The 26913-nt window shown below is 43.1% G+C and overlaps 8 protein-coding genes across 8 annotated transcripts; 4 read left to right on the forward strand and 4 right to left on the reverse strand.

The window, feature by feature from the left end:
- Positions 1-1455: 1455 nt before the first annotated feature.
- Positions 1456-3858, forward strand: NVJ2 (LALA0S03e05424g1_1; the record flags this gene model as incomplete). The annotated part of the gene is made up of 1 exon (XM_022773298.1): positions 1456-3858. One exon carries the CDS (start codon positions 1456-1458, stop codon positions 3856-3858), a length of 2403 nt encoding a protein of 800 aa, XP_022627786.1.
- Positions 3859-3959: 101 nt separating this feature from the next.
- Positions 3960-11021, reverse strand: MEC1 (LALA0S03e05446g1_1; the record flags this gene model as incomplete). The annotated part of the gene is made up of 1 exon (XM_022773300.1): positions 3960-11021. The coding sequence occupies one exon, from the start codon at positions 11019-11021 to the stop codon at positions 3960-3962; it is 7062 nt and encodes a 2353-aa protein (XP_022627787.1).
- An 889-nt stretch (positions 11022-11910) lies between these two features.
- CKS1 (LALA0S03e05468g1_1) lies at positions 11911-12225 on the reverse strand (the record flags this gene model as incomplete). The annotated part of the gene is made up of 1 exon (XM_022773301.1): positions 11911-12225. One exon carries the CDS (start codon positions 12223-12225, stop codon positions 11911-11913), a length of 315 nt encoding a protein of 104 aa, XP_022627788.1.
- A 1725-nt stretch (positions 12226-13950) lies between these two features.
- HSL7 (LALA0S03e05490g1_1) lies at positions 13951-16353 on the forward strand (the record flags this gene model as incomplete). Its single annotated transcript, XM_022773302.1, has 1 exon — positions 13951-16353. One exon carries the CDS (start codon positions 13951-13953, stop codon positions 16351-16353), a length of 2403 nt encoding a protein of 800 aa, XP_022627789.1.
- Positions 16354-16468: 115 nt separating this feature from the next.
- Positions 16469-18844, reverse strand: LALA0_S03e05512g (LALA0S03e05512g1_1; the record flags this gene model as incomplete). The annotated part of the gene is made up of 1 exon (XM_022773303.1): positions 16469-18844. The coding sequence occupies one exon, from the start codon at positions 18842-18844 to the stop codon at positions 16469-16471; it is 2376 nt and encodes a 791-aa protein (XP_022627790.1).
- Positions 18845-20442: 1598 nt separating this feature from the next.
- On the forward strand, positions 20443-22218 carry AGP2 (LALA0S03e05534g1_1; the record flags this gene model as incomplete). Its single annotated transcript, XM_022773304.1, has 1 exon — positions 20443-22218. One exon carries the CDS (start codon positions 20443-20445, stop codon positions 22216-22218), a length of 1776 nt encoding a protein of 591 aa, XP_022627791.1.
- Positions 22219-22771: 553 nt separating this feature from the next.
- Positions 22772-24700, reverse strand: CCZ1 (LALA0S03e05556g1_1; the record flags this gene model as incomplete). Its single annotated transcript, XM_022773305.1, has 1 exon — positions 22772-24700. The coding sequence occupies one exon, from the start codon at positions 24698-24700 to the stop codon at positions 22772-22774; it is 1929 nt and encodes a 642-aa protein (XP_022627792.1).
- A 464-nt stretch (positions 24701-25164) lies between these two features.
- On the forward strand, positions 25165-26745 carry SRP54 (LALA0S03e05578g1_1; the record flags this gene model as incomplete). The annotated part of the gene is made up of 1 exon (XM_022773306.1): positions 25165-26745. The coding sequence occupies one exon, from the start codon at positions 25165-25167 to the stop codon at positions 26743-26745; it is 1581 nt and encodes a 526-aa protein (XP_022627793.1).
- Between the last annotated feature and the right edge of the window lie 168 nt (positions 26746-26913).

Below are 26913 nucleotides of genomic sequence, written 5' to 3' on the forward strand. Positions count from 1 at the left end.
TGCTTGTAGATGCGTTGTAAGTTAGTCGTCTTGGAATCGGGTTGGAGGCCTTGTCTGAGACAAGCAAAGTAATGGTGTTTGTACAGCACAGGGCGGAAAACGTTAGCCATTTCCAGAGTCACGTGACCGGCGTCAGTCTAGCTCGAAATCTTAAATGACGGGTGTAGTTTTGCTGATAGAAACACACCTTGGTCTTTAGTAGGTTATAAAAGCTGAGGCTAGGGGACCAGTCTCCATTGTGAAGATTATTCATAGATGATCACTTGACTTTTGTCAGCTGTTTATACGTGTTGAGAGACCCGATTGGTGTCTCTCAAGAGTCTCATGGTACGACCGCTCTCGCATTTATCTAAATACTGTAGCTAGCTTAAACACGTACCTTACTTGTCGTCGGAACCTCTGTCTGTCTAGCGTCAGATCCATGACAAAGTGATTACACACACGTGATCGCACGACAGCGACACAATTTAACAGAATAACCCAAAGACTTGAACAACTATTAGTTTGGACGAATTTGAGGCCAAAAGCGCCGAGTGATGCCCTACTGTATAGTTCTTCTTTATAGCTGTTCAATCAGTCGTCATTTGAACCTCAATGCAAGTGTTGTTCCCGTCCTCCGGTGACGAAACGATTCTCAGAAAATTGTAAACGGACATTGTCTGTCCCGCTTGCGAAAGCCTTCTCCCCAAACTTCATAGAGTACAGCAAGTCCGTTTATCGGCTATTTTACTTTGGGTTTTCGCTCACCGAGGGTAGAAACGCTTATCGAACTAAGCACCCCCGAGACTCTCTTCAAGTCGATAACGTATATAAACACTCAGCGAATTGTTCTATTGTTGCACCCGTTCTGATGATAAGTTACATCATTATATAGCTGACTTCACCAAAAATCTATACAAAGGATTGAAGCTTTCCAAAACGTGGTCGATAAACAACCAACAGCTTTGATTTATCTTGCTTACTAGCATTCTTTTGTCGCTGTCATACCATCACGTGACCAGTTCGGTCGAATTTAAATCTGCGCGACAAAGCGGATGTGAAACGTACATAGCTCACATGAAGTGAAGCCCACGTCAATTTCAATGCGCTCTTTTTAAATAAAGGCTACTCCATACGTCCCACTTTTCTTCCATAGCATCAAATAATGACTATCATTTTGAATCACGTGACCTCTCCTTTTTCTTTCAAAATACTGTTTCGAAGAAAACACCCTTTATCATCCATATGATCTTTTTAAAAACCTTCTAAAAGCACAAACCCCGAATCTTTTGCTTTTGAACCAATCCCATTTCTATGCACATCTTCTTTCTTGCGTCTTGAATTGTATCACTTTTTTCCAAACTGACATCCCAAAGTGCCATTATTGTCTACAATATATATCAAAATCACCGAAACATCCATCGATTCCCTTAAACCCTTCTTAACGTATCGAAAGAAACTATTGGCCATAGTCCAATGATCAGTTTGACTACCTTTCTCTATGTGTACTTGTTCGGTGGAGTCACATTCCCTTTGATCGTCGCTTATCTGTTGTTTTGGGCTGCTCCAGAAGCTACTAAACCTGGAACATCAAGCGAACCGGAGCTTTTAGTACCAAATGTCGATCCTGAACTGAAACTTGGTCACTTTGAAGAACTCAAAGGTGTTGAGGTACTCAAGAAAGGTTGGATAACGGTCACAATCAAATATTACTATCACTTCTCAGAGCTTTTGCAAACTGAGGATGGAAACGAGAGCATGCCAACACGAGACAAATTGAAACGGAAACATAAGTTTTACGGCGTTCTTAAACACGGGAATCTTTTTCTGTATAAGGACGATTCATCAGATGCTAGTGTTGCACATGTAATAGTACTGAAGGATAGTTTTGTCTCGCTGTGGCCTCGTACTGTTCACAATGAAGCGCCAGACGCCTCTTTGTTTGCTAAAAAAATGTGCATAGCGATTTTCAAACACGGTGCAGCACATACCGACCAAGGAGGTAGACTTCAAATATCCACGCAGCTTCACAGCTCCGAAAAATTGGACCATTTTTTTGTATACGTTACCAACAACGTCGACAAAGAGGACTGGTATTTTGCCCTGTTGAATGCATCCAAAGTTACAGAGCCGAAACCAGATTTAGACTACTCGGAACAGCAACTGAATCCAAATATAACCGCCCGAACGGCCCATTTACCTACACGGGACATGTTGTATTTGATTCAAAATCTTAACTCCAATGAAGGCCAACTTACTACAAAATGGCTCAATGCCCTCATTGGCAGACTGTTTCTAGGCCTTGAACAAACTGAAACACTTTCGGAATATTTACGCGAAAAGGTGTACAAGAAGCTTACAAAAATCAATAAACCAGGGTTTTTGGATGATTTTGTCATCGATCGTGTAGACGTTGGACATGCGGCGCCTTTATTCACACATCCAACTTTAAGAGAGCTCACGCCGGCGGGGCTTACCAAAATCGGGTTTCACATGTTTTACAAAGGTGGTTTATCTCTGATTGTCTCCACTAAAGCCAACATAAATCTAGGATCTCGATTTAAGCCCAGAGAAGTCACCCTCAATCTTTCAATCACAATCAAGGAACTCAGCGGACCAATGCTGGTTCTCATAAAGCCACCGCCTTCTAATCGAATTTGGTACAGCTTTGAGACTGAACCCTTCATGGATATGGATGTTGAACCCATCGTAAGCACAAAGCAATTATCATATAACATGGTCACTAACGCCATCAAAAGCAAGTTTCGTGAAGCTATCAGAGAGTCTCTTGTAATGCCATACATGGATGATATTGTTTATCACAAGACAACCACTGATTTTTACAGAGGGGGAATCTGGGAACACGTAAAAAGTCAAAGTGCAGCTGCTAGTGAAAGTGTTAACGAAGTGGATCCATCTTCGGATACTGAAAGTGGTGGTATGTTTATGGAAGACAAAGAAATAACTGGTCACAACAAAGTTTCTGATGACGCAGAAGTACGCTCTCGGACTTCGTTAGAATCGTCTGATGGCAACGAAAAAGCACGCGCTTCTCAAACTGATGCCACGGAGCACACATCGGTTCGTCAAAAAGCGCTGCAAAAAGTTAACACATTCAAATCAATCTTAAAGTCCCATAATGCATCAAGTAATGGGGTTGAAGAAGAACTTGAAGAGGAGTTAGGTGAGGAAGCCTCACTCAAACCTCGAAACTCATCCGATTCTCACTATTCAGCTCTAAAGGAAGAGGCAATGGTATCGAAAAAATACATCAACGCCGGGATCAAAAAGGTTGGGAAATGGTATAAGGAAAGTATTTCACAATCTGCTGAGCACCAAGACCAGCATGAAGAAAAGGTGTCCTCATCGGAGAAAAACTTGACAATGATCAGCAACCGCAGGTCCCTTCCAAAAACAAAAGAAAAAGAGGCCCCTCCTGTGTATAATATCGATAGTAGACGAACTTCGGATGCGGCGGAAATGTTTGCCAGAAGCAAAAATAGGTCTGCGTCCAGTACTTCTGGGAACGGTACTCCGGTAAACACTTCGCATGTGTTCTCCCATACTCCGCCACATTCACCCCACGTTTCGTCCCGCTGGCCCAGTCAGGATTTAACCGTCGAAAAGTCGTTGAAAGAAGGCAATCAGAGCGCCAAAGAGACCGAAGAGGGACCCTCAAGTAACAGGCCTCCAGTAAATTCGGTAAGCGGCACTTTTCAGAATTCTGATGTGGAAACAGTCACTGATGATAAGGATGTCGCACGTTTTTTTGAATCTGGCAGCACCGATCAATTCCACATCTCTTTACAAGAACTTAACAAACGGAGGCCTGTTCCTCCACCCCCAGGGACCGTAAGTTTTACTGCTGAGGAAAAATGAAATAACTAACGATGAATTTGCACGACTTCAGTTTACAAAAGAGCACGAATAACTTAGCATTGACTTCATAGAAACTGTAATTATGTTCTGAGCATTTGAGGCTACCAGAAAGGTAGCCACCCTATGTACATCCTACTCAAATTTTCATCGGATGTGGATTCTTGAATGACAGTTTCCACTTGACCAGCAACGCTCAAAATCAGACCATCACGAGAGTCAATGCCTCTGATTTTGTTCCGAACTACCTTGAGTGCTTTGTGTAACGAGTGATCCATGTTCCGGTCATATAAAATGGTTTCAATCACGTTAACCAAAGCTACCTCATTTTCCCTCATCAACTGCAGCGTTACCTGACTTGAGTTTTTGAAGGTACCTTCTGTCCTAGCTATTCCCAATGCATCTTCTAGATTATGTGTCAACCTAAACGGTACAATTTCGGGTATGGGCAGCCTTTTCCCCTTTTCAAAAAGGCAGTCGAAATCTACATGCAGTACTTTCCCTGTTTCCACATCAAGTAAAATATTCTCACAATGGCGATCACCTAGCCCAAGAATATGACCTACCATCGCCATCACGGCGTAAGACCTTGAAAACGTGTTTCTTGAATTGTACCATACACTAGCATCTGGAAAGGTCTCCAAAAACCATTCGTATAATACTGGAGGGAATTTTGACAATAAATCCTTGAAAAAGCCGGGTTTCTGATCGCTTGGAAGAGTTTGCCATTTTTCGTGCAATGACTTCAAACTGTATTTGATCTTCATTCCATCATATTTGGTTACAAGGATGGATCGGAGAGTCGCAACATTGGGAACTATCTCGATCAGGCCGCAGTCTTCGCGCAAGGAAACCACTGAGTAAGTGGTTATACCAAGCTTTCTTTTCCTCGAAGCCAAGTCTTTGCTCAAAAGAAAATCCATTGCGGTCGAAAATTGCATATACTGGTTATCCTGCCGGACGTCTTCTTTCTTGCACATTATTCCATAGATCCTTCCATCAGTGCCAACGAAATTCAACTTCTTCGGTTTTTTTAAAGATGCAAAAACCTTGTACGAGGAGCCTATTTTAGCAATTGCGATCAAACTTCGAAAAGGTTGAAACTTGGCCAAGTCTTGAGCTGCTGTCGGATTTAGCACCTCTAAATTCGCGCTTACGGGTACAGCGATATTGCAGGGAGCCAGATTGAGATCAAAGCCGAAGTCTCTGTCAAGAAGTTTTCCGGATCTGCTCGTCGAAGATTTGACGTCCTTGATGCAAACGTTAGTCAAGTTTGTCACTAATTCGTCAGAGCAACCAGCCAATTTCTCCGATTGACGGGTTTTTTCTCTGAACTGACTCGCAAGCTGCATCCCGATCGCACTTCTGCTAGAGGAAGACGAGTTCTGTAGCACAGATATGTACCAGAGAATATGAGATGGATACTCGAGAGTCATATTCAATAAAATACTCATCATGAGGTGAACAGATACCTTATGGCCATGAAGCAATCTTGACAGAAGTTGAGTTAAAACGGAATACCATATGAAAATAGGGCATTTGTTGATAGCCGTCTCGACTTTTCTGCAAATGTCTTCAATCGACCTTTTAATAGCTTCCTTTTTCGAAGTGTTAGTTTCGGCGACATACGCATTTGCAGTATTCAGCCAAAAGGTGACCACCTTCGGTAGGGCTTCTCGTGTTCTTGAAACATCCTTTTCAAAGGAGAGGAGAAAAAAGGAAATGGATTTACTCTCATAGCGCCCATTGGATGTATAGCCCTCGGCGCTGCGTTTCTCCAGAAGCCTGCTAAAGTACAAGCCAAGTGAGTAGTAGGGATCGCTCCAACTAGGATCCATGCGAATGACATCATTATACTGCTTGACGATTTGCTCCGAGATGGAATTGTTGGAGAGTACCATCCATTCCGTATACTTGAGGAGAACTTTGGCTCGTTCGCGAGGAAGGTGCCTTTCGCTGTTTGACATTGTTCGGTGAATTTCTGCCACAAGCTTTATGGCCTTGTCATGTTCGCCCTCAAACCAAAGGATCTCGGCATACTCTAAATCTGCACACGGATAGTCCGAAATGAGTGCATGAATAAGGGCACTACTAGCTAGATCGGGCCTCGCGTTTATCCTAGAATTTTGCGCAATTTTGAAGTAGTTTTCGACTAATTCTGGATTGTTCATACCATTGTTTTTGAGAACATTGTAGGACCGTTGTATTGATAAAAGAAAATGCCTGGGTTCGAAATCTGCGCCAATTTTCTCTAAGCGCTTGTCCAGTACTTCATTGTCCGTCTTGGGATGGAGAAGGGTTCCTGAGTCAGATACAAGCCATACGTCTCTTAAGGCATGCAGCCTTAGGATTATGTCACGTATTTTTAAAAGCGTGGTATTGTTAGAGGGCGGCAAAAAGTTTACTCCTATAAGCCTATGGCACTTTTGCGTATAGTCCAAAGCTTTTTCCTTGTCTTCCTCAGAAAGGGACGTTAGAACTTTAGCGAAATTGTAATGTAGCAGTGTCATCGGATCACTGGCGCTCTCTATTCCTTCGATCCTCTCGAGCCACATTTGGAGATCCTTTGGTTGCGCACTCAAATAAGCGCTCTCTAGACCCACGCTTATCCATTCTACTGGTAGTGAGCTCACTGCACTATCTCGGTCTGGTGCCAGCACATTTAGCTTTTTCACAACCTGCTCATACTGCTGATGATCGAACATGGATTTTAGCATCTTTGTGTTTCCTGAGTAGCACAGATCTTCGTACTTTTCAACAGGCTGCGTTATTTGCCCAAGAGCCTCGAAACATTGTTGCGCCATGTTCCAATTATGAGAGTACTGAAGCTCATCTATTTTGGAAGCAACGCTTTCAGTTGAGAACACCTTGAGTACTCCTTCTACAGCATCGATGTCACCGATTTCCGCATAAGTCTTCTGTAAATGAGCAAGTAGGCCTTCGTTTCCATCATACATTTTGTCTCTCGCCCTATAAGACTGCTCGAGATAAAGAGCGGACCTCTCAAATGAGCTGGTCTCTAGCGACCTTTGTGCCATCAATCCGAATGAGTTTATTTCCAGGAAAGCTTCGATCCTCTCCAACATCAAAATATACTTTTGCTCGTGGATCGTGAAGGTGCCATATTTTCGGCTGTATGACTGTTTGAATTGGGTTATCCATTTCTTACAGTACTCCAGTATTTTGAAAATAATCTCGTAGCAGCGCTTAATGGCATCAATCTGGTAGTGATTTAACGAAGAAAGAGGGTACTCGAAAATGTATCTGAATTCTAGTTTAAGGTTTTCTGCGTAAGTGCAAAACGGTTTGTCCCTTTCAGCTTTTATCAGGATGTCAACAACAACGTAGGGCAGAAGATTTTCGGACAGAAAACCGTCATCTTCTCTAATCAGCGATGCGAAAACATGCAGAGGGTGAGATTCATCTGTACTCGTTTTCAAGAGGTCAAGTGTGAGGTTTTTCAGCCATGTTTTGTAATCTTGCTTTGGGTTGAAAGATGGATATTCGATAGGTAAATACTCTTTCCATGATTGAGCCATGTACAAAGAGGATCTGAGAGGATACAGAGTCGTTCTGGCAATATCGTTGAATCTGTTCCAAAGTCGCACCTCATTAGGGTAGAGCTCAGGTCGTAAAATGTCCCACGATGATGAACTGAGACCGCAGAACTTCAAGGATTCTTGCATTACCAATGCGACGAAAAGCTGTTTGGTAGGGTTTTCGCTTTCCCAAAAAGCAGGTACGAGTATCTCATTCATAATACTGATCAAGAACTTTACCGTTTGGGCGTGATCACTAAAATCATAGACTTCAGGCATATGAGCTGATGACCTAGCAAGCTGATGTTTGGTAGTATCCAAGACTCCTATCACTCCAATTATTGCTGTACATTGCTCGCATAAGTCGATATCCTCACTTCGAAATCTGTAAGAAGCATCGAGCAGACTACCCAGCAAGACAGATATGTCAGTCTGTGCAGCGTTATGGTAGGTGGCTCTGAGGAGGCCTTCTAGCTCTTTTGTTTGCAAAAGTGCCTTCATGTCAACTAGTGTTTGGTGAATCAGGTACTTGTTCTTGCTTTTCAGATTGTTGGAATACACTAAGAACCAGTCAGTGGTGTAAAGGACTCTATTTACAGATCTCGCAAAAGATCTGTGTCTTTCTAGAACCTTAAGCTCCGTTGCATTAACTAAAGCAAGCGTAATGTAAGGCCGAGAAGACAACACTAAGCCTTTTTTTTCATTCACTAGCAGCTTAATGATACGTTCGGTTACCTTCTTGGCTCTGTTACTGAATGAAGAATGCCTTTGAAGAAGAAAAGGAGCAAAACTGTCAACTACTGATGATAGCTGTTCTTCTGTAAGTCTGCCGATTAAATCTAACCAACAGTTCAAGGCATTCTCACAAACCTCTGGAACCTCTTGTCCGCTTTGTAAGCATATACTGATTTGCGCCAGCGCCGATATTATACATTCCAACGAGGCGTTGGTAATGAGGAATCGGATTCCATTTATGACGCGCAACTTTTCAAAATACGTCGTGCGTCCTTCAACGTCATGCATATCACCAGAAAAGACTTGAAAGATGCCTAATATGTTTTCCTGCAGCTTTTTTTGGAAGAGTGTCTCCTGCTCATCCGTCCACTCATCAAGTAGTTTTATTTTGGAGGTTCGCCGGACTTGAGGGTCAACTGTCGTAAGCAAGAATCTCAAAGCACATAAAACCATCTTCTCATTTTCGCCCTTAGTATTTTCGACGTCATCGCGATTCTTGAAAAGCTTAAGTACTTCAGCTAGTGTCTTGTAGTCAGGCAGGTAGGCGGAGACATAAGATTTTTCGAAAGTTGGTAGGCAATTGGTGAAAAGAGACTCTAAAGTTTCGACAGAATAAAAACAATGCTTAACCAAAGCAACGGCAAAAATCGCACGGCTGTTTTTCCTCAAAAGTTTATCTTTTTGTGCTGGTAACTCTTCAGGATCATTATCACACATTATTTTAGATATCAGGGTGATAACATCATCCTTGTACTGAGTTATTGCGTAAGGTACCACGTACTTTTGAAAATTTTCAAGGATTGTTTTGCTGGGATATTCGACGAAGTCTGTTAGCCTTTGAAATGATGACATTTTCTCTTGAAGATTCTTACCGATTTGTTTCAAGAGTAGAGGTAGTACTGGAGACAGGAGCCGATAAGGCGTCTTCTTCTTCAGCCAGGAAACATAACGTAGTTGATGCTTCATCATCCGGCGTTCGGCGATGCTGGTGGAATTGAATATATCAATCAGCTTTACCAGCAAAGGATCAAAAATTTCTCCAGATGACGCAAGTGTCAGACGAACCCACGACATGAGAACTGTTTCAGTGATAGATTGAACTGATAAGCTCTGTAGGAAGCTCACCAGATATGTGAAGTATTTATCTTCAGTATTTTCTGGCGAGGGACTAGACCAGCTGGACATTAAAGGAACAGCCAAAAGTCTCAAGTATCTGTTCGGAACCGAGGAAACTCGTTTGAAAAAAGTGAAGGGGCTTATGGAATTTGACTTTGCGTCGTTGTCACCCAATATAGGAGGGGGGCGGAAATGCGTGAATATTCGTCGCAGCGCGATGACTATAGCGGCTAAGAGAGCTTCGCCAAATTCATCAAGTTTGGGATGACTCAAAAAATGGTCGTGGAGCACCTTGTATGTGCTACTAGCCGAGGCAACGCCAGACTTATGGGGGTTTTCTTTTGCGACAATTTTGCTGGGTAATGTACTATCACAACAAGTGCAAGGACTTCCCGCTTTTACAGATCTTTTCAATTGAGCTCCCTCGCAGCAGGAAATCTTTCCTAACAGATTAACTGCGTATATAAGGCTTTTGACGTTGTTCTGCTGCATGTGTAGTGTAATATTGCTTCGCACTTCTTTTAGCAATAGCCCGATTGAACTATTGGTAGTACACGGTTCTCCAAGCAGTGTGATTCTCTTTTCTAACCAAAAGTCTGGTGAATGAATGCTAATTGCCTCTTTTCTTAGGGCTTCCAACTGACGGCTCTGAGTATAAGGGCTGTTAGCGCAATTATGAACGAGCTCTTTTTCTGATTCTAAAACCTCCAAAGCCACCCTTGGCTTCTTTTGGATGCTCTCTTTTCTTCTTATGTCGAACAGAGTTATTAAAAGGGCCTTTTTCGACAGCGGTCCCATTGATGACGGGCTTTCAGCAAGATCATTACATTTGTCAAATGGCATTGAGTTTGAAAACAAACTGAAAGTGGAGGGTTCGCCTTTAGCAGTCAAATAAAGACGCAAAATTGACTTTGCCAGCAGGATATCGTCCTCAAGCTGAAAAGGTGGGGCATTGACGGAAATGAAAGCCACGCAAGTCTCAATTGCAAACTTGAATGTTGCATCAGAATAAACTCTCCGTTGTGAGCCACTAAATCTAGTACTGCGTACGACTGCGAAATTTACTGTAAGCGCCAAAAACTTAGTCTTTAGTGCACTTAGTGCCACCACGTCAATATCAACGCAATCGAGAACATACGAAACTATCCGCATAAGCCTTTGAAAAACATTGTCCCACCGATTTGTCTCGAGAGACGAATTGATGGAAGTGACGCCCTGTTGAAATGCGTGCTGATTGATCCAATCACAAAGAACATACAGCTGTTTGAGTGAGCTATTGAATGAGACTTTATCTGGTGGTGAGTTAAAAACGCTGGTTAATTGGGCTTCGAACGCAGCTAATTTACCAAAAATATGGCGTGATACTAGTGGCCCAGCATCCAGACTTGCGAAAGAAGTGTAAAACTGAATCCAGTTTCCAATGTTCCGTTTTATAGACCATTGATACGCAGGATGATCCCAATGAATGCACGCAATGCTAATAAAATGGTTTAGAAGCCATAAAATTCCAGGACTATTGCTTGAATCCAAGGGACAACTCAGTAAATGTGGTTTTTTTCGCAGCAGTAGATCGAGTGCTCGTAGCGATTTAGAAAACACATCTGTAGATATTGGACTCGACGACAGGTTTTGTACAAGAATATTAACGATCTTCAAGGCTTTGGGATCACTTGTTAGAGGTGTGTCTTGCGCGAACAAATCAATCTTGGCACTATCATCAGTCAGGCCTCTTATTGCCAGCATCAGCTCATTTAGATACTTAACCCGGGATTCCATGATGAGGAGAGATTCAGAACGGGCCAGTGGTGGTCATCCAGTGTGATGCAAGGCATTTGTCTCTTTCGAAACATAGATGTGTCGCGTTCAACTGGAATCCTAGTGTTAATGAACCAATTACGTGTATCACCATATACGCGTGTCAGCAAAGTTCCAGCGTCAGTGGTCCCACACGACAACCACTGTTCAATTGTAATTGGGATTGTGAGTCTTGGTACTACTAATATGCTCAAACTACTGAACTCTGACTTTTAGAAGTGTTCCCGGTGAAACTTCGAACGTAAACTTGATTTTTTGAATATTCAAGCCTAATGACGGATAGGCTCGACCGATCCATGAATGACATACAATCTCAACCTCGTGGGAGCCTCGGTTTGTTTTATGTGCGCCTTCAAAACTTGCGTGTACCTTGTATGGATGAAAGAGAAAAAAAAAGTCTTGGCCGCATTCACGGTCCTTGAAGTTTAGTTCAATAAGCTGAAGTTGATGCTCAATAATCCAGAGACAATTGACGGTACGTGCTCTTGATGCATTTCGTGGTGCCCACTGAAACCTCTGAAATCAGTGAACCTGGAATGGAAACAAGATTTTATTCGTGAATCATTTTTTTTAACTTTCAAGTCACTACGTAGGTTTTGATCAATACACCACTGGAGTTCAAATCCAAGTTGTATTTATGCAACAACAAAAAAATATGCCCCACCCACGTTCTCAGTCTATAATTGGGAGCCGCTGTACATGCATGTGGGGGTTTACGGTGTTATTCGCAGACTCACACTTCTATTGCTGAGATATACTCATCTTATTAATTTTGCCTCCTTCGAGAAAACAGTAATGTGGTTGTCACTTATTTTTCCCTTGGTACAACCCTTTACATCTTCCATTTCATTCACAGTGTACGTTTGAATAACAGAATATGAGGCTCTGGTGCATGACATTCGTAGTGCTCCCAACCTAACGACTGCGTTATGCCAAGTCCACGCCATTCGTCTTCTGTCAGAATACGCAATGTCCCAGTTTCAGAATTGAAATAATCGGAGGGTACCACTTTAAGCATAGCTTTGGGTAGCATTACATGACGATATTCACACGCATCATCAGAGTATCTCGGCGAATAGTGAATTGAGTCCTGAAACTCCAAAACGCGTGCTCTTTCTTGGTCAGTCAACTTTCTGCCCTGGAAAGCATGGCTATGTTGGTACATGCTCGATCAATGCACTGGTTGAGCCGAGATTGTTGGTCGTCTTTTAGATCGAACATAGTCTAGTCAACTACCGTTTTAAGATTGTTAATTTGACTAGAAACAAGAAAATTGATGCGGACCTCGAGAAAAAATCGGGCGAGTAGAGGATCGAGTCGAGGATTTGAAAAGGTCCGAGTAGCTGACGCATAAAGGCAAGCCAGCTGTCAGCGTCTGTTTCGGCCCGTCTCTCTCACCCGGTTATTCTATCATGTATTACAATTGTGGAACCTTGGGCTAGGAATCGCATGTTCGTGGAAATGCGGATTAGACGGTGAAGCTGCATTGCGCAGTGTTTCAATTGTACAAGAAATGATAAGCTATTTCAGTAGTTTAGATCTGCGTTCGAGAAACGCCGAGGAAGCATCAAATGACGGCGCAAGTGTACTCAAAGAGGACTTTTCTCGAAGTAGAAAATTTTTAGTGCTGTAAGTCGCATTTCTGTGTGTCAGTGTTGTCCCTATGCGATAGCATCGTGGTTTCAAATTGCTTGTACTTAGAACATCAGGTCGCTTGTTCAGTGACAGCGACTGACTGGACGTAAAAAAACCGAAAACATCGGCCACCCCGTAGACATTCAGCCATAGTGGTAAACAGCGGTCGTTGAGTAACTGGATTGTTATTAAAAGTCGGTTCGTGTGAAAATAATACACATTGATTGTCAAAATGGCGCCGCTAGCTTCTGTACGTGCTGATCTAATTTCTATCCAAACCCAAGTTAGGTTTTAGTATACAGTTTAAAATCAGAAGAACGTCATCAAACGTACAAGACCATGTGAGAACACTCTTGGACAGAGAATCGTTTCTCGTATAAACAAATAGAATTCTCGCATTCGATTACGAGAAGAAACGCTCGAGACCACCCCAGATATAAACTAATAGTTATCTACTCAACTTGTTATGTAAGCCACACAATTACCAAAATCTGGAGACAAGTATCAACCGAGCTCTTTTGTGAGTTGAACGATACGCTTTTTTTGAACGTTAAAAGGCTAATCTCTATATTGCAGTCTTCAATCTAACCAATTAAGCAGGTTAGCGAAGCTATATAAGATGGAAAGGTAAAACAACTTAATACCTAGCAGCAGACAAGCGCAAAACTCAGCCCTCTGGTGTGAGTCGATTGGAGCTTGCACAAAGTCAGATCAATGATATTTCGTAAGACTTGCATTCATCGCTCCAAAATTGAAACAAAAGTTGACTAAATCACAACCAAAGTAAATTCGATAGTTTTGACATTTTTGGTTCTCATTTCACGTTTCAGAACTACCCAAAGTGCTCGATTCGCCATCTTTCACACTCAGGGCGCCAGTAACCTTTAAAAACTCATATCCCTAACCTGTTATGTGTCGTCGCCATCTCCAGATCACGTGCAGAAATTATTTTTTCAGATTTTACTTAACAACTACGATCAATTCCACAGGAATGCTCTGGAATAACAGCGAATACACTGCTGTAAAATAACCATCTGAAGTACGCTCACGAAAGTGTTACTTGTTCCCTCCCACTTGGTTTTATTCTACTCGTCAATTTTTTGGCACGTGACTCTTGATAGCACTTCGTACGAGCGGCTCTGATCGAAAAGTAAACAAATTAAAATGAAAAATCCATACTCTAATTTTAACTACTAGAGAACAGAAAGATCATCAAGATCATCAAGATCACCGGCTGGGCACCCCGATTACAGGCATGAAGAGTAATGTTTATGTGGGGCTCAAACCTTTATTAGGATCAGCAACAATAGGGGGCGATCTGAGCGAAGACCGGTATGATTATGTCCTGCATCCTGTGAGCAATAGTAGATATCGCGATCGTGTCAAAGTTGCACTTCACCAGCATCATCAACAACCGCTTGATGGGACAAGAGAGGCACTAACAGTACCCCAACTGCAATTGCAAGATCTATCTGTGCCCCCAAAATCTCCAGAAGGTGCCGCACCGGACTGTATTGGGCTGCTGGCCTCGTGGGTAGACATGGAGAGCGCAGACGTTGATGTACAGGAACTCAGCTTTCAAGTGCTGGCAAATGAGCACAATTACGCAGCGTTTGTTGGGATCAAACAGCTCATTTTGGCGCCACCTAAAAATTTGGCAAGCATCAACCGGTATGCGCTCATGGTCGCACGTCTTCTCTCTTTAAGGGACAGCAATCTCAATTGTGGTAGCGGTGAAAACCCTGTACTGTCAATTTCCTTGCCATTTTTCGAAGACTCTGACCCACTTTCGACATGGGAATTATGGTGTACCGTCCGCAAAATTTGTGGATACCATTCAAATTTGACCGTATCGCTGGCTCTACCGCGAGATAGAGTTCCCTCTTATGTGTTACAAAGGTGGCTTGCAGAACCAGTTACGTGCCTCTTGGTCTCTTCATCAATATTTGCGACAAATCAGTACAACTACCCCGTTCTCAACAAATTTAACCAGCAGATCATTTTCGAATTTCAAAAAATCAACGGTAGTTCTCAGACCAAATTATCGGAACTGTGCGTCATTCTTCATGGCGTCGAGAAATATGGGTTTCAAGTCAAAGGTGGTGAAGTAGCGTACCTGGAGTACATCAACTATCTTCTCAAACGGGGTGACAAGCTTATATTGGCGAACCCCAACATGCATAAATTTTCGGAGCCGCGGCTAATGCCACCGTTGGACCCATTTTCTACTGACATATCAAACGCTGTTTACCATACTTTTGAACAAGATAGAACCAAATACCAAATGTACGGCAAAGCCATCAAAAGAGCGCTCAAGAGACTGATTACAGATGGCATAATGGGGAGCAAAAGGGACTCTCCACTAGTCGTTTTGATTGCCGGCGCGGGAAGAGGTCCCCTGGTTGATGAAGCATATACGGCTATAATGGAGTTGAGAGTCCCTCACTATCGCATAATTGCCTTAGAAAAGAGTTCACGGGCAGCGCTTTACTTGCAAAAAAGGAAGCATGAATACTGGAAGGATTCTGTGGAGCTTGTCAAAGACGATGCTTGCTCGTGGAGAAGCGAACTCAAGGTCGATTTGTGTATCAGTGAGCTGCTCGGTTCGTTCGGTTGTAACGAGCTCGCCCCAGAATCTTTACTAAATGTGGAGAAACACAGTTGTAAGAAGACAACTATTTTCATACCGCAAAGCTTTTCCTCTTACGTGGCACCTATTTCAGCACCATTGCTATATCAAACTCTGACCACAATTAATGTTCCCAATGCTTTCGAAAAGCCCTGGATCGTTCATAACATCCCCCATTGCATTACTTCTACCAAATTGAACGAGATTTGGTCATTTCACCATCCAGTAGCAGGCTCAAAGTTGACTAAATCTGCAGTGACAGAATTCAAAATAAAAAATAAGTGCGAAATACACGCTTTAATAGGGTTGTTCAAGGCCACTCTTTTTGATGATATCTGCCTATCCATTCTACCAGACGGCTCGACCGTTAAAATGGCGGAGCCTATCAAAGGGGTGGATGGTAGTGCTGGTTTATATGTCAAAGGTGAGCACACTCCGGATATGATGTCGTGGTCGCCCATGGTTTTCCCTCTCAAACAGCCATTTTTCATTTCTGACGATAGTGAGCTTGAATTATTCATGACCAGGAATCATGACCAAGCAAACCATAAATTTTGGTACGAGTGGTCAGTAAGTTCGTTCGTCTATCTGGTTATGGCCGAAAACAAGGTACGTTCTGCGCAATCCGCAACTCAGGGAGCTAGTAATGCGGCGTTACAAACAACTCAAAATCCTAATGATCGCTTTGCGTTACCTCCTGCCCTAGAAATCCACAAGGGCTTCGATCAATTCCAGTCCACTTCCAACAACCAGCCAGATGAAAGTCAGCACACAATGAGTGAAGAGTACGATATGTTCGAAAACTCAGGAAGTGAAAATGGATTTATGGACGGGCATGGTGGATGGAAGAGCGTGCACGACATACATGGAATCGGCTCTAAAAATACTCCGGTCTTTGACTTGCAGCAATCGTCCCAGATCTCTATAGACCAAAGTCCAACGTTCGAAGAATTACACGTTAGGGTGAGAACAGGTTCCACAGAAATGCAAAACGTTGCAGGCAAGTTTTCTTGGATAAATTTGAGATAGCGCTTTCGACCTGCGATCTACGGCATAATGAGAAACAGATGTTATGCAAATGGAAAGAAGGGAGATATAAGCTCCCTAGATATCCAATGTATTTATTTAGATACCTGAAAACGCCTTACCATGGATTTTGTTCTATGTCATCAGTTATAGCCCAAAGAGGACGCTGTGCAACAGACGATGGTGCATTTAGCTTTTTGAACAATTGATCACCATTGGCGTTTTCAATCTCAGAACCAACGTCCTCTTCGACAGTCGATTGATCGTCCTCGTAACGGCTTTGGCTAAATTCTTTCGTCTCTTGATCCCTCAACTTCATATTCTGCTCGTGTATCTCATCGACATCATCCTGTATATCTAAGGGTAGGAGTGGTAAAAGCTCGTCGCTATCATCGCTTTGTGTGTATGACTCAGTGAGCTCTGTAATAGTTGGCAACGCAAGAGAACACAGCGCTTTCTCTGGGAAGTACACGTCCACCTCGTCCCTCTGCTTGCATGTCATAGACAGCTTTTTTCGCAGATTGGAAGCAAACTTGTTTTCTTCAAGTTCATACCTATACTTAGTCACAGATTTATACAGCTGCAACGGAGTGAGTTTGTTTAAAAGCTGTATGGTGGAATCGAGACTTTCTTCATCATTCAAAGAAGTGGCCACCTGAAGCCATTGCAATAGCTGCATGCACGGTTCCAAGTGGATTCGGGCGATCTGGTAGAACGACTGGTAGAAAAATAGTGAATTGCTCATGTCATTTGTAATAGAGCCATCGCTGGGTTTGTACAATGTAAGGTTGCGAAGTTCAAAAGGCCTTGATGTGCTGTCAATGTCACCCAAATTGAAAATAAGGGTATAAGGGAACTTTTGGAATATAAAATCGTCCATTAGGGAAGGAAACGATGGCTTGAAATCGTGATTCTTGATCCAGTCTTGAATAACAGACAGGTTTAGTTTAATCTGAATAGCATGAGCTCTTGACAGAGACTTTTTTTTGTTTTCCATTATCTTGTTGAATAACGTAACGGAAAACCATCGGATGGCAAGGGATAAACATTGCTGAGCGATAAGAGGGTGAACTTGGTGAAGATCCAGCACGTAAAAGAGAGCACCAAAAATCTGAACAACTTTCAAAGGTGAAAGTCTTCTCTGTTCGTCAAGTGAAGGAGGATACAGCATGGCCATGATTTGATCATAGGAATCGCGAGCCCCGTTTTTTCTCTTACGTAGTTTCCTTTTTTTCAGCAGGTTCCAATCTTTTCTGTACAGTGTTTCTTTCACCTCAGCAATTGTGGTGTGCTCCAAAATTGAAGAGTCTATCAAGGGTTCGATCCTGGAGTATATCGATGAGTTCATCTCAATTATCAACGACCGCATTGCATCTATCAGCTCCTGTAGAATTGACGGGTACCTTTTGAAAAATCCGGCTTGTCGACAAAGGTAATAGAACAAAAAGGTAAGACTCGACAGCCAATAAGATTGTAAGACAATATCTCCACTTTGATTTTCCAGAAGAGCACCACCGGATGTTGAGGATAATGACGTAAGGATTTTGGTCAAGGATAGGTGGGCCATGCTTTCCACAAGTGAGGGGCTGTCTTTTATCTGATCTGCAAAGCGCAGACTCTGGAAAATAATAGTTGCAGGAATAGAAGGTTTGTGAGGTTGCTTTGCCGGGAGCGAAATGATAAGTTCTAGTAGTCGCGGAATATCGTAGTCGGCAAATTCGATGTATTGGTTGGGTAACACATGGTCAAAATCGAAGTGACTAAATGGTGGCCCTCCAGCATCAATAGAAGTTGTATTATTGTTTTGTGCAAGATGCTTTTCAGCATCCAGAGGAATCGATGGACTATCTTCATTTAAACCTAGCCCTGCTGTTTGCAGATTGATCTGGTCCAGAGTGTTATCAACATCGGTGTCTCCAAAACCCTCTTCTGGAGCTCCATAAAGATCCTGTGAAATCTTGATTCCGTTTTGACCAAGTTTGAATAAACCGTGGTCTTTGGCAAATTCATACATCGCGCTTCCAGGAACCAAGAGCTGAAGCGCGGTGGAACCACCTCGATTTTTATAGTCAAAATTCAACTCATCTGAAAAATTGAGAAGCTCTAGCAAACATTGCTTTCTTTCCAATTCAAAGCACCATGTAAGGGGCGAATGGTTGAAAATTCGGTCCGGGACGTTAGGGTCAAGCTCATCGATCCCGTGCAACACCTCTATGTACCTTGATTTGTCGAAAACAATGCAGTAGATCAGCAAAGTGACCCCTGTGGCTTGTGTGTCGTTGATATCTTTTACCTCCCTCAGCAATGTTTTGAAAAGCACCTCATCGTTGTCTTCTTCACTGGTCAACAGTGCCACTCTTGCCCATGGATCCGAATCCGTTTCTGCTAAACTTTCTAAAGTGTCCTGAACTCTTTGGAGTTTCGAATCAGGACCACCAAGGCCGTGGGCGCTAGAGTCTTGACCTGAAGTCCATGGGTCATTGAGAAGGTTCATAATGGGAGCTCAAGACGTTGGTTTCCCTGATATAACTTCGATCATCGGATCGGTTAAAGCACTGTCAGTTGAGCAAATGACCAGTTACCTTAAATTAACTCGTGTAGAGTGATATACTTCACGTGACAGGTGTAGCTAAACGGGTCTGAGCTGCCCGATGTCAGTGTTAAGTTGTGAGAATAGGATCAAAACTCGGTTTATGTGATACGTGATTCGATACAGCACTGTCGGTTGCTCTATCTCGTAGATTTTGTCTGAATTCGCAGGGTGATAATGTTGTCGAACGTTTGTTTTACTCGCGTCAGGTTCGTGACATAGTGATTACGAGGCACGATGACAGCGATAAAATCAACTGAAATAGTCAAAAAACTAGAAAAACTTCAGATTATCGATCACCTTATGACGATGAAGTCAGTAGAAATGTACGGTGCCATGAACCCCTATGATAGTATCTCTAGAGTGATTATGAGTTTGTCGTCATGGCCTTGAGATTTGAGTGAGAAGGTGGCCGTTAAGTAACTTTCCTCAGAAGACATGGAACACGATGTCCTATCCTACATGCGAGAACAGTTTGTTGATGCCAGAATGATCACAGCATAGCCCTCTGCACTTGATATTTTACACTTCACAACATTGACAAAAACTACCAAGAGCGTTGAACGTCTAGCGTGCTAAGGCACTCCAAAGCGAATGCTCTGTTAACAGAAGAAAAGTGGTCGCACTGCTCCAAACATCTTTTGAAATTATCGAATCGCGATGAACCCATACAAGGAACATTGTTCCGTTACTCGGAATAGGTTTTCGTACAGATAGAGGCGGTCTAATTTACATTACCAGTGTTCGTCACGCAGAAACATCATTGTTGTATTGCCCTTGGTGGCAGAAGTTGCTTGATGGCTGCCATGACGGGGAACCTCGCTAATTATCACTTTGTACTAAACTGTCGCTGTCGTCGAGACTTCAAAATTAAATTACTGTCACCAAGCCTAAATCCGAATACTGAAGCCCTAAACAGGAACAAACTTCGTAGTTCTAACCCTCGAGACTTACGATACGCCTAACTTTGGGCTTTTTTGTTCTTTGTGCTCTTCTAAATATGTTCGTATCTATCGATTTATTCAAAGATGCTACTGAAGTTTAAACTTTTCAACAGTGTAGATAGTACCCACCCCATTCCTGATATACCACCATAATTGCTTGAAAGTATCGAAATCTCTGGAACCTTTGACAAGGATCGAATAGACTGATCGCTCGAAAGAATCTGAACCACTGAAGCTCAAACTCTAAGTGGAGCTTGTGTGCACGTGACTTCCGGCTTTAATAATGCCCATTCATTGATTGAATATCTAACAAGGCTCTCCTACAACAGTGGTCCACAACCTTGATCTTTATATTCTTAGGCAATAATTGTCAGTCTCTTGTGTAACTACTCAAGGTAAGCTTTATTGCGGACATCGTTATTGCTTTCAGTGTGTAACTTTTGGCTTTCAAAAAATAGCCGTCTAAGAGATACCTATTATAGCTCTGAAATCTGTCGCTAAAGTTTTTAGAAGAAAGACCCTTGGTTTCCTTGACGATTATAATTCTCTCATCTATTCATGGTGATTGGAAATTCATTATCAAATTATGAGCGTTTGAGTACATCCTCAATGTCTAAACCCGATGCTTCCAACGAGCCAGAAATCGTTGATCTGGAAACGTTAAATACTGCCCAAGGTGAACTGCATGAAAACCACTACAAAGTTAACGCAACGCATCGAAAATTGCATCACAGACACGTTCTACTCATAGGTATTTCTGGGGTCATTGGTACCGCCCTTTTTGTAAGTATAGGAAAAGCACTGTACCATGGAGGATCGGTTTTCCTTCTCTTAGGCATGGCATTGTGGTGCATCCCAATTCTCTGCATTACAGTTTCAACAGCAGAAATGGTTTGTTTTTTGCCACTGGATTCTCCTTTTCTGCGAATAGCTTCGCGGTGCGTGGACGATGCGATGGCTAATACGGCAGGCTGGAATTTTTGGTTTCTAGAATGCGTTCAAATTCCATTCGAAATTGTCGCAGTAAATACCATCATTCATTACTGGCGGGACGATTACTCCGCAGCAATCCCACTTGTCGTCCAGGTTGTTCTTTACTTGGCTATAAGTCTATTTGCTGTGCGTTACTATGGCGAAATGGAGTTCTGGCTCGCCAGCTTCAAAATCTTTCTTGCCGCAGGACTCTTCATTTTTACCTTTATTGCCATGCTTGGTGGAAATCCTAAGAAGGACAGGTTTGGGTTCCGGTTTTTTGCTGACGCTCCATTCAAGCAATATTTTCCCACAGGTCATACCGGTTCTGCTTCGTCGGGCTATTTCCAAGCATTCCTCGCTTGCCTCATTCAGGCTTCGTTCACCATAGCAGGTCCAGACTATGTTTCCATGATCGCAGGAGAAACGAAGCTACCGCGGAAAGTTTTACCCGTTGCCTTCAAGCATGTTTTTAACCGCCTCACAATTTTGTTCTTAGGAAGCAGCTTATGCGTCGGGATATTATGCAGTGCAAATAATCCTGACTTGACGGCTGCCATTAACGAAGCACGTCCAGGCGCTGGCGCCTCTCCATATGTTATTGCAATGAAGAATTTGGGAATTAGAGCTTTACCGGACTTGGTAAATGCGACACTCATCACTGCCGCATTTTCTGCGGGAAATGCATACACCTTTTGCTCATCTCGCATTCTACTCGGGATGGCGTTGGATGGCAATGCCCCAGCGATTTTCCAAAAGTGCAACAAGCACGGAGTACCAATTAATGCGGTTGTGGTGTCTCTCTTGTGGGGACTTTTGAGTCTCCTGCAACTCAACTCCAACAGTGCTGTGGTCTTAAACTGGTTGATGAACTTGATAACAACTTCACAATTGATCAACTTTGCCTACTTATGCATTACTTACCTCTACTTTCGGCGGTCCTACGAAGCACAAAAGAAGAACTTACCTTCACTACCTTTTCAATCCTGGTGGCAACCTTACACTGCCATCGTGGGACTTGTATCGGTCGTCACCATGGCCTTGGTTCAAGGCTACTCCGTTTTCTACCCTTCGTTGTGGAACGTACAGGACTTTCTATTTTGCTATCTCATGATTTTCCTAAACTTAGCGGTTTACCTCTTCTACAAGTTTGTCGTAGCTAAGGGGCGTTCGGGGCCTCTAGAGCCCCGTGCAGTAGATCTCACTACTGGCTTGCTCGAAATTGAGCGGCATGAGTTGGAACACGGGTTTACTGAATATGCTTTTTTTACGACCGGGCGTTCCTCAACATTGTCAACTAGTGACCTTGGCATCAGCTTGAGCTTGGACCCACTCGAGAGCCAGGAGCGCCTTCACACTTGACTGAAATGCTACAAATCAAATTGAAGGGGAAATCTAGATGATGTCATTAATTCAGCAGCACCTTTGTCCTTCAAAAATCAATGCCATTCACAATTTAAACTCGAAATCCATGAAATGCAGCTTTCCAGTCTTCGTTGTGGCATGGTTTCTATCAAAACATAGCAGACAGACACGAGAACTAAAGCTTGTGGAAAGAGACTGTCGGCCATCTGGACGCGAGCAAGGCGTTGGTGAAGCCAACGCATTCCCATTCTCGCCGAAAGCAAAGCTGCTGTACTTTACAAGCAGAAGCTGATTAGTTTTTCGCACGGCTTTCGGGTCTCCAGTTTTCGTCCTGTACAGGACTGTCACCATCGACTCTACGTGAGTTGACCAAGTTTTCCATTATATCCAGCGCTGGTCGTTATCTGATAATCCCAAAGGATCAAACACACATAATACCTTGATACCAGAGCCTCAATCCTAGACGGTCGTGGGTGTTGTTATTTATGTAGGTTTTCACTTGCATTAACTAAAAATTTTAAACCTAGTCTTACCAGCATTTGAGGCACATTTACGCCCGCGTATTTTTTCGCCACCAGTGAAACGCCTCAGTTCCCATATGTTGCACTAATGCGCTGTTGCCCTTTGGGGGTTGCTTCTTAGTTCTCGAAGATTTTTTGTCGAACCAGTTTTCAACCAAAACGATGATTTCTTCGCTGTTTTCGCTCAAAAAGCAGAGCACCCCGTTGTTTAGCTTTATCAGCTTCTCTTCCTTGAGATCAGACGCTCTTCTAGAGGTACTTAATGTATTGATAAACTTGTTGATGTCCAAGTGCATGAAGCGCAATTTCTCCTCCGGGACACCGTCAAGGAATGTATCAGTCTGTGCTGTGGGATTATTGTCAGCTTGAGTTTTCTTGAAAATTCCACCCATTAGACTTAGCCCCCACGATTCTTTCGCAGCTTCTTGCTCGAATGCTATCTGATTCCGAGAGGGATTCAAAGTCGCTACAGAGGTCTTGCGATTAGGACCCAATGTCAAAAATCCATCTAGTCCATTTACGACGAGTTCCAATGCAGAGGTACTTTCGGGAGTTTTCACAACTTCATTGAGCGGAAATGAGGACCTCAGCCGACGAGTGGATTTTGTTACCACGGCGTAGCAAAAACTGTCCGGAGTGATTTTGGAAATAGTTTTCAGATTAGTCGAGTAAAGCTTGGCGATTGATTGAGATAATTTGAAATGTGTGTCATGCAGGTATTCGTGATCCCATATCTTTTCGAACTCTTCCTTGTAAATTAACACAACAAGGGTCTCGTTGTAGAACCAGAAGAGGCAATTGAACCTCTGGATGAGTCCTCCATATGACAAATGCATTTTCTTCACTTTGTAGCTCTCTGGAAGGAAAGATGCAGCAAGTGGAGAAATCAGAAATTCGCTTCTGGCTACTTTTGCTTTATTATCTTCTGGACCGGGCCAAATTTTCCAGCTGGGCATTTTAGGCATAAAGTCACTAAGCAATGACATGCTACTGGAAATGCCTGTCATATTTCCAACTTCTTGCACGGCATCGTGAGCAAACGTCAAAGGATACATGAAATTGTTGTAAAGTTTTCGACTTTGTGCCGCCATTGACTGACTGGTCGAAAGGCCTTCGTTGTTGCTCGGTTCCTGCATTGGCTCTTCTTCGACCGCCTCTTTATACTGTACGGTACCCGCCAGCACGTGACTGGATAGAACTGTGTAGACATTGTCAAGGTGTTCGATCCAGTTAGAGATTTGCGGCAGCCAGTCAAAGTCTGGTGTGAAGCTGCTCACCAAACCGTACTTCTTGTAGCTTTTTCCTGAAGTGGTTTTAGGCAAATGGTATACAAGAATATCTTGTAATCCCAGAAAGTTAGAATCGTCGATTAAGAGCTGTTGTTTGAGATCTGCTTCCCAAGAAGTGGACGATTCCTTGTTATCTTGAAACCCTTCTTCAATATCTGCCACTTTATAGCAATCGGGCCAGCAACTCAAAAAGCCTTTATGCCACAGATTGTATGGCATGAGGTTCAATTCGGCCCAAAATGGCACTAGGAATTCGTTCAGACGGTCTGTCAGTTGTGTGTGGTTGGTGAAGGTGCTCCAAAGTCCGAAATGTAGCGTCGAGAAATCGTAGCAATGTCGCAGGTTGGCCAGGACATAATTTGCCGGTACCTCTGGCAATTCACTAGGTGCAAAGCTCAGCGTTATGAAGAAGCTATTTTCCACCAAGATCGTGCACAAGACTGTGTCGTCAAGCTCTACGACACTTTCGCTTGTGCCCTGTGACTCGCTGAACGTTTTTGAGAACTGCCACATAGCCTGAATCACACCCAGTTGCGCAATTTTGTCGTTCAGGGACAGCGTCTGACCGTCCTGAAGGTCTTGAAAAGAGTGGAACAGCAAAAGCTGTTTATCGGCGTCCTCTTCATTTCTGCTATATGACGGATTGAAGACGGTAATGAATTTCAACATTTCTAAGCGCTAGGACCGGCGGAAAAAAGGTCAAAGTCGCTGCGAAACGACGCTATCAGTCTGGAAACAAAGATGCTCAATCTCCGATCGCAGCTCACCAGTGCCAAGAACACATCTTTCTTTCCAAAGGTTCGCTCTTTATCTCGCAACGTTCATGATGATGGTGATTTTTGTAAAATCAATTTGATGTCACGTGATTTCATTTTGGTCACGTTTTTTCCTGACGCTATATCGCGTCATACGTTTCGACAAATTTTTGGGAAACTCAATTAGAGAAATACTGAACTAAAGATCGAAATAAGATCTGCTGGGCTGTTCGACTTAATTCAATAAGCGATTGAAAGATCTGGGACCGTCTATTTTAGCTGTGACTATTGCAGGTCTTGAGCTGCTACCTGAATTTCTGCAACTAGAGTTTTCGTTTCGACTTTTCCGGGCTGTATTCGAGTATTCTGTAAGAAGTAATGGTTTTAGCAGACTTAGGGAAGCGCATCAATAATGCGGTCAACAGTGCGCTTTCAAACTCACAGGACGACTATACCACAACGGTGGATGTTATGTTGAAAAACATCGTGACTGCCCTACTAGAAAGTGACGTGAACATCAAATTGGTGTTTTCTCTTAGAAATAACATCCGAGCAACGCTGTTGGAATCCAAGAGCCGATCTGTGAACAGCGCTCAAACCAAGAAACTAATACAGAAAACCGTTTTTGACGAGCTGTGTCATCTTGTGGATGGTGAGACACAGCCGTTTTTGCCTAAAAAACGTAAGCAAAATGTGATTATGTTCGTAGGTCTGCAAGGTTCTGGTAAAACTACGTCGTGTACGAAACTGGCAGTATACTACTCCAAAAGAGGATTCAAAACAGGTTTGGTTTGTGCGGACACCTTTCGTGCTGGTGCTTTTGATCAACTGAAACAAAACGCTATCAAAGCTCGTATTCCATTCTACGGTTCCTACACGGAAACCAACCCAGTCAGAGTCGCTCAAGAAGGTGTAGCAAAGTTTAAGAAGGAAAAATTCGAGGTCATTATCGTGGATACCTCCGGTAGACATCGTCAAGAAGAAGAACTGTTCCAAGAGATGGTGGAAATCTCACAAGTGGTCAAACCCAACCAGACGATCATGGTGCTAGACGCATCGATCGGGCAGGCAGCAGAGCAGCAATCGAATGCATTCAAAGAAAGCTCGGATTTTGGTGCCATCATTCTCACAAAGATGGATGGCCACGCCAAAGGTGGTGGTGCCATTTCTGCCGTGGCAGCAACCAAGACTCCGATAATCTTCATAGGTACCGGTGAACATGTTCATGATTTTGAGAAATTTTCTCCGAAATCATTTGTATCCAAGCTTCTGGGCATAGGCGATATCGAAAGCTTGCTGGAACATTTCCAAACGGTTTCCAACAAGGAGGACACGAAGGCCACTATGGAAAACATACAACAGGGTAAATTCACACTTTTGGATTTCCAAAAACAAATGCAAACCATTATGAAGATGGGGCCCCTCTCAAATATAGCTAATATGATTCCGGGTATGGGCAATATGCTGAATCAGGTGAGCGAAGAAGAGACTACCAAAAGAATGAAAAAAATGGTTTTCGTGATGGATTCCATGACTAAACAAGAACTAGAATCAGACGGTCGCGTCTTCATTGACCAACCTAGCCGAATTGTTCGCGTCGCTAGAGGCTCCGGTACCTCTGCGCTAGAGGTCGAAATGATTCTCATGCAGCAACAGATGATGGCCCGCATGGCGCAATCGACCAAGGGCGGTCAAAGAGGACCCGGTGGAATGCCAGGCATGCCTGGTATGCCTGGTATGCCTCAAGTACCTGGAATGCCTCAAATCTCGCCCTCTATGATGCAGCAGGCGCAACAGAAATTAAGACAGAATCCCGGAATGATGAAGAATATGATGAACATGTTCAATGGTGCTGGTGGACCTGGCGGCGGCGGCATGCCCAGCATGGATGAAATGATGAAAATGATGCAAGACCCGCAGATGCAGCAAATGGCCCAACAATTTGGTATGGGAATGTAGATTAATTTTAGGCACCTCTTAATAATAAGATCTTGAGTTTCCAGCACTTCTGAAGCAGATATGCAGGCGAGGTGTCCAAACAGTTGTAACTGACACTACATCCATCGTCACTTTGTACTAAACCATCGAAACTGTCAGATCTGAAATATAACCGTCAGATCATCTACT

The sequence above is a fragment of the Lachancea lanzarotensis genome, scaffold LALA0S03 (genome assembly GCF_000938715.1).
Source record: "Lachancea lanzarotensis genome assembly LALA0, scaffold LALA0S03, whole genome shotgun sequence".
Classification (NCBI taxonomy): Eukaryota; Fungi; Ascomycota; class Saccharomycetes; order Saccharomycetales; family Saccharomycetaceae; genus Lachancea; species Lachancea lanzarotensis.